An 11,825-nucleotide genomic window follows, 5' to 3' on the forward strand; every position below is an offset into this window, starting at 1 on the left:
CAAGAGAAAAAAAGCAGACCAATCAAATATTTAAAAGAAGAAACACAGCAATAATAAAACATAAGACAATGATGAAACAGCAATATATTGAAATATAAAGCAGCCTGGACAAGCATGAATAGTGGCAGCCCCCCCCCCCCCAAATTATGTACTTATTAATAATATTAAAATAGAAAATCTAGGGAGAAAAAAGTGCTATTAAATTACTTGTCAAAACTAATTTCTTCTCATTTCAAGGGTCAAAATAGCTGAGCAATTTTAATTTGGAATATAAATGTTAATTGTTGAATTGCAGGTAATCAGTCTGTTTTCATATAATAGACTTGAGCTAAATGTATTGGGTATTTTCATATTTAAAACCAAACAATATTCCTATAAGCTGCACTGAAATTGCAAATAAACCCATTAATAAACACCACTTTTCAATCAATCCATCCAATCAATCCTTGATTTAAAAAAGTCCATAATACCTGTTTTATGCCATATCAGCGTTACTTCTGATAAAATGGAGAAAAGGACAACAAATGATTGTCTTCTGGTTCATAGTGTGTAAACAAAACTGTGATCGAGGTAGCAGAACTTATCTGAGGCTTAAAATACAATCATGTTTCCGATATGAGCTGATTATGTTTTCTGTCTGTATAGTATTTAAAAATCCTCGATTAATTGACATCAGTGTTATTTTCCTTCAGGGAAACACGTGTCGTTTTAATGGAAAGCAGTTTCATGTCTCCACAGTGACACCGTGTGGCCGATACTCTGTAAACAGAAATGCCACAAAATTCGGAGGGATTTAAATAAATAAAATAATAGTAATAATTAAAACTTACTTACCCTGTGTTTTTATTTTTTAAAAGCAGCAAAACTCTCGTTCATCCGTGTTCTTTCTTGACTCTTTCTAATGTGTAGTTCATCTGGGAGTGAAAAAATGCTGATAAAACACATATTTAGATGTATTTATAACGTTCGACATCATTAAAGTATGTGTATTATTAAAAAACATACATATTTCATCATTAGTAAATAACACAGATGGCTGTTTGGTTTGGGTTTGGCAATGCCATTTCGAACAGGCGCTTCGGGGACAGCTATCGGCAGGGGTCCCCGGAACAGCACGTGAACGGTAAGTAAAAGAATTTTCTAAATGGTTCGTAAAGTCTGTTAAAATAAGATTTGAAGGGTTTTTATAGACGTACTGTTTAGTATAAATGTGTATATATCCAACCTAGAGACATGCGCTGACCTATCATTAAACAGTACGCTCAGACAGACGTTTTTTCAGCCGTTTCTTGGGCACTTGACACCATATTCCTTAAAAAAAGTGAATTAAACAAGGTTAACCGGTCTTCAGCACCATAACAGTGTTCACTAAAGTAAAACTAAATACATTTTTAGATTCACTAATAGGTGCTCTTCAATTCGGCTAACAAGAAATAATCAACCAAACCGTTTTTATAAAAAATTGACTCTTTGTGGACATTTGGGACACCATAACAGAAACTGATATTGATAACGTTACTAGGACCGAGTTGATGTATTTAAGGGTATTTAGTCATGTTGGAAGTAATATTTGCACGTCCAGAGAAACAAGAAATAATACAATTAGCATATTTTGAAAATTAGTCCATAAATGAGAATGCCCTTTTACATTCATTGGACTACAATAATGGTGTTAAAAATAACCAATCTTAATAATCCAGTTGTGTATTACAATATGTGTTAATATCCTGGGATTAAAGAAAGAAACATAAACGTGGCTGGTGTGTTAACTGGTTCTGTGTGTGTTTTCCATTAGAGGGGTCAGAGGCCATCATGGGTCGCTCCTCCAAGGACAAGCGGGACATTTACTACCGTCTAGCCAAAGAGGAGGGTTGGAGAGCCAGGAGCGCCTTCAAGCTGCTGCAGCTCGACCACGAGTTCAATCTGTTCACAGGTAAGACCCATCGGATACCTGAGATGGGTGGACTATTAGACAATGGGGTCCAGTCACCTCACAGCTTGCCCACCTACCTTACAGCCCCCTATTGTCGGTACTACATGCTCGAATTAAAGGTCTGACAGAATCATTTGAAAATGCTGTTTACATGTGGAAACAACATGTGGGTGTTTTTGTTAAGAACTCTGTCCACACTGAAACACCCGTCAAGTAGTTTCTTCCTCATCCTCTTTCAGTGGACAAACCAAACAGTTCTTGGCAGTTTTGACAGGACCTGAGTGAAACGACCGGGCTGTGTTCTTCTGCTGTCTTTTAATACTATGTCTCATTTGTCAAAAATGTATTTATTGAGGTTTTTTTCTTTCTCAGGTGTGAACAGAGCAGTGGATCTGTGTGCAGCTCCTGGCAGCTGGAGTCAGGTCCTCAGTCGAAAACTCAGGTATTGCTTTTTGTAAATTATTTTTATTTCACTGAGAATACAGACAGTTGATACAGTAAAGTAAAGACCTGAAAAAAATTTGTGGAGAAACATAACGAATGCGGATGCTTCCACACAGGTTCACTGCATGGTACAGTTGGTATTTTTCAACTTGGATCTTATATTCCCGTGTTTGTGTGTCCATGTGACTAATTGGGACTAATTGTTTTTGAAATTGGTCCAGTATTGAGTGAGTGCATTGCAGTCAGCAGCAGCGAGAAAGGGCTGTGTGAAAGACGCACACCCCTGTCTACATCAGTGGAGCTGTGGTAGAGCAGGTGAACAGTTTTAGGTTCCTGGGAATCAGCACTACAGTGAACCTGACATGGTCATCTTACAGCTCCATGTTGGTGAAGAAAGCTCAGAAATGTCTGTATTTCTTAAGGAAACTTAAGAAGGCTAATTTCCCATGCCAACTTCTTAATAACTTTTACAGAGGAGCAATAGAAAGCATCCTGACTGGCAAAATCACAAACTAGCTTGGGATGTGCACGGCCCAGGACAGGAGGGCTCTGCAGCAGGTGATTAAAACTGCTCAGAAGATCATTGGTACCCATCTCCCGAGCATCAGTGATAGCGGTGAAGTGTGGTGCCTACGCAGAGCCCAAAGGTTACATAAACATTACCAACCCAGCCACAGCCTGCGCACCTTGCTGCCATCTGGCAAGAGACATAGAAGTTTCTGCTGTTGCACCACCAGACTACAGAACAGCTTCTTCCCTAAGGCTGTGAGACTTCTATATTCATCCTCAGCACTGCACCAGGCAAAATATACATAAGTATATTTTGTTTATTTTGCAGCATAAAGGGAACTACACACTTCCTCTCATTATACAACCCTGTTTTCTGACAATACATTTACCTTGTAGGTTTTTTCCTTTAGTTTGTCACCCATTTGTATATTTACCTGGAGAGAAATCATCTGTGTGGCTACACTTTAACTGTATTTTCACAAAATAAAAAAATTAAATCCTGACGTAAATAAATAAAATACCAAGAGTTAACGGTTTTGTTTTCTACTTAGAGTGCGTGAGGAGAAGGATAAGAAGAATAGTGAGGACGTGAAGATCGTGGCGGTGGACCTGCAGGCCATGGCTCCTTTGCCAGGAGTCACTCAGATCCAGGGAGACATCACCAAGGTGAGGACATGATTAATTTAATAAGTTTGTAGTTATCCTTGAAAAGGTTCCAGTGGTCCTAGAGGAGGTTCTGTGAGTCCCTGAAGAGGTTCCAGAGAATCCAGAGAACAAACACAACAACAGTTACCACCGTGTTACTTCTGCATCTGTATGGAACAGGGACAACCAATCATTTAAAACAAGGAACAATTAAGTGTAAAAAACAAAATTGTGGGCTGAAGTTGAAAGAAAAACAGGTCTTTTCTGAGATTTCCAGAGAGATTCTTAAATTTTTTTCTATAAAACCAGATTATAGAAAACTAAAGGATCACAATTCTGCAGCGAAGCAAACTACAGCAAACATGCAGTGGTTCAACAGCCAGAATAAACCTGAAACAACATCAATAACAGTATCAGCTTCACGTCTTCCTACTGACTTTGTCCCGCTTTGTAAAACACAGTGGAAACAAAAGAAGAAGAATTTTAGGATCACAAAAGTTTGGAAATCCTGAAGTTAATCGTCGGTCTCAGTGCATGACCTGTGTCGTCTTCTTCCTCTCAGGTGTCGACAGCTCAGGAGATAATCCGTCACTTTGAGGGTCAGCCGGCCGACCTGGTGGTGTGTGACGGAGCTCCAGACGGTGAGACGCTCAATTCCTGTCTGTCTTCACCTGTTCTTGAGTCTCTCCCATCTCCCTTTTAATGTTTTTAGGCATCTGTCAGGAGTTATTTCCTGCTCTGTTTCCACAGTTACCGGGCTCCATGATGTGGATGAGTACATCCAGGCTCAGCTCCTGTTGGCTGTGAGTACCTAGGTGTGTTTGTATTCACCTGTCGGTCTGTGATGACACGCTGACCTGCTCTTTGTCTCTCAGGCTCTGAACATCACCACTCACGTCCTGAAACCTGGAGGGACGTTTGTGGCCAAAGTGAGTCCAACTTTTATTCATATAATTTATGCTATAATAGAGTTATGTCCAAGAAAATCAGGTGTACATCTCTGACTTCAGACAGCAAAATACAGCAGTATAGTACTCGGATCTAAAAGTACCAATATATTCATATAAAAGTCCTGCTCTGAAAATACCACTTAAGTAAAACTACCGAAGTATTATCAGTTAAATGTAATATTTTTTGCAGTAAAATGGTCCCTGGCATATTATTAGATAATAATACTGCATTAGAGCAGAATTTTACTTCTGTAGCTGCTCGAGGTGGAGCTAGTTTTAGCTACTTTATATACAGTAAGCTAGTTTGGTCCAGTGGTTCCCACCCAAGGGGGTCGGGCCCCTCCAAAGGGTCTCCGCTGCTTAGACCGACTTGAGGTCTGAACACGGCCGAGTAGTATTCGGCGAGGTAAATCAGGTTTGACTGGTGTGAGAGGAAATCAAATAAGCAAAACCACCCTTTATATAAACTAAGTTTCTACAAAACCGTTAGAATTATGGGTGAATAAATAGGTATACCAGGTAAATTAACCTGTTTTTATTTTCTATTTGACTCTTGATGTGTATTTGTATTTAACTCTTTTTATATTTCCATATGTTGCTTTTATAGCTATTTTTTTAAGCTATTTGAATTGCCTTGTTGTTGAAATGTGCTATACAAATAAACTTGTCTTGCCTTGTGATAAATCTGAGGAGTCGTGAGGAGATGTGAGATAATCAATGGGAGAGAAAAGAAGAAGAAATAGACACAAATAAACAAATTTCAAATCATTTTTGGATTTTTGTCTAATCTCTAGAAGTGAAATATCTCTTTTGGTGGAACAGCTAAGAATCCAAAGCGTTTTTTATGAGAGTTCACAGACCAAAAAGGTTGAGAAGGTTTAATCTTAAAAATGCATTGTATTTTAAAAGTTTATCGTATTTTCTTCTGTAACATTTTAATCTGTAAAGTAACTATTTTAGCTCAGTATAAAGACTGGTGAAGCAGCTAGCCTGGCTCTGTCCAACAGAAACAATGTCCATCTACCAGCACCTTTAAAGCTCACTACTAAACATGTTATATCTTCTTTTTTTTAAATGTGTACAAAAACCAAGTGGAACAACAACAATTTGCTGCTTCACTGAGGTTGCTATACCAGACTATTTCTTGGCCAGGACCTGTAACTTCCTGGAGTTTATGCTGGTGGCCTGGAAACTACTCAGAACCTAGAGCCACATCCTATTATCCTAGATAATTAGCACAGTGTCAATAGTTGCATGCAGTGGTGCATTGTGGGCAGTGGACACAGACAGATTGGACATATATATCTTAAATACAGTCTATGGATCAGACTGTATTAACCCATTACTGGCCTGTGTCTCAGATCTTCAGAGGTAAAGACGTGACTCTGCTGTACTCTCAGCTGAAGATCTTCTTCAGTGGTGTGACCTGTGCCAAGCCTCGCAGCAGCAGGAACTCCAGCATCGGTGAGTCATCGACACCGCCGACCAATCACACGACTCGAACCAAAGTCAAAACACGCCCCCAGCCTATGTTGCGATTGTTTACACACCTGAGACTTTTGTACTATGGGCTACAGTCCGGTCACTGAAACGAGACCCTGTTTACTCAAAATTTGAGACCCACAAAATTATCACTCAAAGTAAAAACTGATTTAAATCATGTGTTGGTTTTCATCACATTAATCTGAAGCTGTGGTATTTGCATGAACTCTCTGTCTTGTCTGTGTGCAGAGGCCTTTGTGGTGTGTCAGAATTACTCTCCTCCTGAAGGTTACATCCCCAACATGTCCAACCCTCTGCTGGATCATTCCTACGGTAACTAGGAGTCTGTTCCTGGAGATCTGGAACGACTTGTGTTCATGCAGGTCCAAATCAGAACAGATTATAATCACAAAGCTGCAGCAGCATTGCTTCTCTTCATATGTTATGAATCTCATTTGTAAGAGGAACAATGTGTTATTTCTTTTTTTAGAGGTTAAATAGTCGCTAATTGTGTCTGTTTACGGAGCATAAATTTGATATGGATCGGTCTTTATTTTCCGTGCATGTCCTGGTCCTGTTCTCAGATTGGGTTCTGGTCTCTGTCCTTCAGATGTAGACTTTAACCAGTTAGAGGGTCCGAACCGCGTCATCGTTCCTTTCCTGGCGTGTGGTGATCTCAGCGCCTTCGACTCAGACAGAACCTACCCTCTGCAGGTGAGGAGACACTGGTTTATCCTTCTTTACTTGGTCAAACTGAAACATAAATAAAAAAGACATCTGGTTCAATCAGTTTTATTATTTTAACACTTGTACCTGCTGTGGTTGTCATGCTTTGTTTTCACTATGAAATATAATAAATTATTCTTTTTTAAAGATTATATTAAGGTATTTTGATTGGTAATCTGCACAACAAGAGTTTTTAAGGGGAAGAACCCCCATAAAATTTCGCAAATAACATTTGAATTACCTATTATGTCTGAATAAAGATGTAAGGAGCATAAAAATAATGAATGAGAAAAACTCATAAAGTTAACAGATAGATGAAGCCAGTAATGTTACATATTCCATGTCTGAAAAGTGTTTAATAATCCCTTAAAATCTCATTTTTAATAATAAATAATTGCAGCTGAAGATATTTAAGATCTCTATTTAAACCAAAGTCCAACCTCAATAACACCTTAAACTGGTCATCGATGGATTTGTCAAATATTTTTAATTAATGTGTGAATTAAGGGGAAAGTAGTGTGTCCCTTTAAAACCTTAATTAAGGGCTTTTCTAATTAAGTGGTTTAGTTTTTCAAATTAATGAAAAATTAAAGGATCTCTGGCTACAAAATGGAGGTTATGGTGTTTGGTGTGTTCAGCGGTAAGTTAACGGTATTTTAAGGGATTCGTTTCAAAGTGATACATGTTGTTATCTTGTAGTTTTTGTAGTATCTTTTTTTTTTTTCTTTGCACAAATACAATCTTAAACCTGTTGGTGTACATTTTTCTAACTGTTTTTTCTTCAGCTGGATGCTGATAAACCGTATCAGTACACCCCCCCAACCCAGCCGCCCATAAGGCCCCCCTACCAGCAGGCCTGCCACCTTCGCAAAAACAACCTGCTGTCCAGAGAGGACGCTCTGTCCAACTGTCCCAACCAGAGTCAAGACGAGATGGAGCCACCGGCTGAGTCCACCTGATCCGTTTGACTGCTGCTGATTGAGTTATCATTAAAGGAATGGTCTGGCATTTGGGGAAAGTTGGATAAGAAGATGGATATCTGTTTGTTGTCCTGGTTCTATCTCTGTACTGGACGCACAGAAATTAAACATCCATCTTCTTATCAGACAGAAAAGACTGTTCCTTTAATGATAACTCTGTCCTCTGTCTGCTCATGTTTTCTTTCTCGTCCAATCTTTTACATCGCTGTAATGGATGTTCTTCCAAATGGAGGAGTGTGTTTTTATTCTTTTGTCTGATTTTATGTGGAGTATTTTGTGTATATTTTAGAAATTAAATGTATTTTCTTTGATGCAAGCCAGCATCGTGGTTTATATGAATTGTGGTTTGAGATTAATTAAACTCTGAATTATATTTTTTGTCTATAAACAATATTGAATTGTCAGGAAATCGTAGTTACAATAAATGTGATAAAACATTGTGCTGCCATTTTGGTTTAAATGCTGATGATTTTGGCTCACAAATTAGCTTTTAAATTGTTTCCTACTAAGATTTACATGCCTAGATTAAGCCTAATAAAAAAAGTTAAAATAAAAACAGTTGAATTTTTCTGGATACTGAAAGTTTATAGGATCTCCAAGTCTGCCCTGTCAAGTTCTGCAGGAAGGTGCCTCTACTGAGCTTTAAAGTGACTGATGCAGTCTGGAATTTAAGTGTTAAAGGTCACCTTGAAATGAAACAGGTTATCGGTTTTTTTTTTTTTTTAATCGGTTCAGTGTGTAAGTTTTGGTGGCATCTAGTGGTGAGGGTTGTGAATTGCAACCAACGGCTCAGTCACCGCTTACCGTCCCTTTGCAAGCGCGTAGGACAAGATGCGGTGGCTGACAGTGTCGCCTCTTGTGCTAAATAATATGTGTGGTCCTCTATTTGTCCAAATTTCACTTCTCTTCTTAGTTCTAACAAACCAGACGACTACTTCTAATACTGCTTCTTCTTCATAAGTATTAAACATTGTGACTAAACGCGTTCTGTAGAGCAGTTTGTTCGTTTGGGCTACCGTAGAAACATGGCGGCGCAACATGGTGACATCCATTTAAGGCGATCCGCAATGTCTGTAGATAGAAATGGCTCATTCTAAGGTAATAAAAGCACAACTGTTCATTATGTATGGTCTTTATACACCACTGAAAACATCCTTATGTATATTGCATTTCTGACAATATATCCTAAATATTACAAACTGAACCTTTAAAACTCTTTCTACAAACAACTATGTAACTTCTATACTGGTTTTAAAGATTTGTGTCTATAGTAGTCAAGCTTATTTATAAAGCACATTTAAAAACAAACAATCAATGTTGACCAAAGTTAGACAATAAAAAATGTGATAACTAAAAACATCCCAATCAATTTATGACATACAACAAAAGACAGTTCAACACAAGTGTCCCTAAACAGACGCCAAAGAATGAAAATGTGTTTTAAGACGAGACTTAAAAGTCTCTGTGGTGGGGGTTGATCTGATAACCAAGGGAACCAATGGGCTTGGGGCCGAGTGCTGCAGACAGGGTAAACAAGTGAATAAGTTTTGAGAGATTGACTAATGCATTGTTGATTTGAGTATTTTCATGGTAGGTGGCAGTAATAAAAATGTAGAATAAATCCAGATTGATCCTCTAAAAAAAAAAAAAAAAAATCACTGTACATTTACCTGATCCCACAGATCAAAACCTTTTCAACAGTCAAAATCTGAAAATACAGTAGGTCATAAAATACACGTGTTGTTTTAAATGGCAGAACTTGGACTGTCACTGCACTGAAGCCGAAGCTACTTCCTGGTTTTCGTTGGTACGCGCTGACGTCACGGCGTAAAGACTAACACAACGGCATTGTTGTTGGGGGAAGAGAAGCTCGGGCAGCTGCTGGGCTCTGCCACTTCCAACCGCTTCCTCACAGTCCTGTCGCTCAGTATTCATCCTGATCAAGGTGTAACACTTGAAACCGTCTCCGGCGCCCTGGATACCTGTCCGTTACCTTCAAGTTTACCTGCGGTTCAGCGCGAGCCGCGGCCGCCGTTGGATGAGCGGACTGAATGTAGATTTAACTGCCGCTTTGCTCCGCAGGCCGCGCCGCCATTGCTGCTGTTTTTATAAGCTGAAATCGTGAAAATACCGAGGTAAGTTCACCCTCACTCTGTCCTCGCCTTTTTAATACCACCCCCCTACAGCCAGGACAGGTTTAAGTTAAAAAGCAACCAGCGTTGCTCTGGGGAAAAGCCACCCTGTCCAATCGAGGCAGTTTCTTGTAGTGTTAGTCGCCATATTTCCTCCCCCTCTCAGTTAGGTGCAATGCTAACAGGCTAACGTTAGCCTGGTTTGTGGACGGAGTGTCCTAATGCGATGAAACGGCGACCGGAGAGGCCGCTGCCTGATGGGAGGGCACCTCCGCCTCTTATTTTCTTGTAACAGACATGTGTTTGGTTGATAACTCTGAACGCATTGTCACTTAATCACACGGATAAACGTTGTGGTTCGGTTGAGCGAGGCTAACGTTAGCTGTTCGGCTAGCAAAGACCATTCAGCACACAGTCTAAAGAGAAACTGGGCGAAGTTAAGCTGCTGCTGCTGTTAGTCGCTGGTATTCAATGACAGCCAGCTCTCGGCGGCTTCTGTCAGGCTGGCGGTGGCCACTGTGGCCTCGCTGTAGTCTCTGAGAAGGCGTGCTTCTCAGTGCACATTTCTTTCATTCATCCAGTGAACGTTATCAGAGTCGGTCTGTTTCCGCCCCCCTTGTACTGAAACTTCATTCAGCAGCCAACTGTAAGCAGCATGTTGATCTCATAAATTAAAGCTGCACAAACAAACTGGTGTTGTACATTTAACGTTAATAAAGCCTGCCAACTTCATTTCCCACGTGTGCTTGTGAGGGCGCAAATGTTAAGTTGCATGCAGTTTTATTTGCATTTGCACCACAGAGGAGGGTCAGAATCAACTGTATTGGCCAATCATGTTTACACGTCAAATCTCAAAACATTGATACACACACTGCAGAGAACAAGTGTAACGTTACAGGAGGATTCACACCTAAGCAGATAGGGCTGAAGTAGGCCTAAGTAATAAAACAATAATGATAATTAACGCAATATAAATTTCATCAATAACAAATGTTCAATATATTTGATGATAAATGATTTAATTCACTTGAATCACAAATAAACTATCTCTTAATCTTTCTGTTAAGATATTTATTTTGTTGTGGAAAAGGGACTGAAAAAAGATTTCCAAATATTTTTTGAAAATATTAAAAAAAATATTTTGTTGTTGTTTTGAATGTTCTACCTCAAATTTGTGAAGTGATCCACTGACCTAAAGAAAAGTTTAAAACCAAAATAAACCATCTGGTTTCTTCAACTTTCACTCAGGAGCAAAAATCAGCCTTTAAACTTTGAAAGAAATAATGATTTATCCTCATAATTATCGATATCAAATGATATGAAATGTTTTTATCGTGAAGATATTTTTGGCTTTATTGCCCAGCCCTAAGTTTAAGTTATTTTTGTAAAATCATATAGTCCAGCAACATTTGATTGGTCGAGTAATTGCTAAAATAATGTTATAAGCAAAATTCCAGACATTCTTTAGGTTCAGGACCAAGTATTTGCTGGTTTTCTTTATCCCCTACCAGAGTTATCGGAATGTCTTTTGGTTTTGGAGTGTTGATCAGACGGTTTCCTGACATTTTTATTTATCAAAATAAGTTAATCAAGAGCACAATCAATAGAGTAATTTAATAAAAAAAACTTTATGTATAGATAAAAAAAGATTAGTAGATCTGAATGCGCAATTGAGAAAAATTGTCAACTATTATGATGATGATTAGCTAAATCATTCAAATCATTGTAAATATGAAAAAAAAACATGTCAAACATTTCACATTTCCACCTTCTCAAATGCAAGGATTTTGATACTTGAGTCAACACTCACATTATTGATATTTAATACCAAACCAAGCCCTATTATGAGCTGGGGAAAAAAAACCCAGACAGTTCTAGACTTGTTACAGTTGTTTTTGTACAAATCACTTGACAAAAGGTCCCACGCTCACCTGGTGAACCTCTTACAGAAAGGTGCTGAAGGTGAGCTGTGTGATTTTCTTTTTAATAGTTTTGTATGTTGTTTAGGGCTGGGTGTCAAACC

The 11,825-nt window shown here is 38.8% G+C and overlaps 2 protein-coding genes across 3 annotated transcripts in view; both read left to right on the plus strand.

Annotated features, from left to right (window-relative positions):
* Positions 1–979: 979 nt before the first annotated feature.
* On the plus strand, positions 980–8,788 carry ftsj1 (FtsJ RNA 2'-O-methyltransferase 1). 2 transcript variants are annotated; one of them, XM_046038724.1, is made up of 11 exons: positions 980–1,123; positions 1,796–1,933; positions 2,306–2,375; positions 3,439–3,553; positions 4,095–4,173; positions 4,283–4,335; positions 4,408–4,461; positions 5,844–5,946; positions 6,214–6,297; positions 6,575–6,678; positions 7,476–8,788. In XM_046038724.1, exons 1-11 carry the CDS (start codon positions 1,033–1,035, stop codon positions 7,647–7,649), a joined length of 1,065 nt encoding a protein of 354 aa, XP_045894680.1. In that variant the 5' UTR covers positions 980–1,032; the 3' UTR covers positions 7,650–8,788. The 2 variants fall into 2 exon arrangements, with proteins under 2 accessions (XP_045894680.1, XP_045894681.1); XM_046038725.1 differs by lacking the exon at positions 980–1,123 and adding an exon at positions 1,180–1,256.
* Positions 8,789–9,505: 717 nt separating this feature from the next.
* The window catches only part of LOC123962534 (bromodomain-containing protein 1-like), a 22,244-nt gene continuing 19,924 nt past the window's right edge, over positions 9,506–11,825 (plus strand). Inside the window, exon 1 of the mRNA XM_046038717.1 lies at positions 9,506–9,805. The gene's annotated coding sequence lies outside the window, so the exon portion shown is untranslated. The remainder of the gene's footprint in view (positions 9,806–11,825) is intronic.

This window comes from Micropterus dolomieu, linkage group LG22 (assembly GCF_021292245.1).
Source record: "Micropterus dolomieu isolate WLL.071019.BEF.003 ecotype Adirondacks linkage group LG22, ASM2129224v1, whole genome shotgun sequence".
Taxonomy (NCBI): domain Eukaryota; kingdom Metazoa; phylum Chordata; class Actinopteri; order Centrarchiformes; family Centrarchidae; genus Micropterus; species Micropterus dolomieu.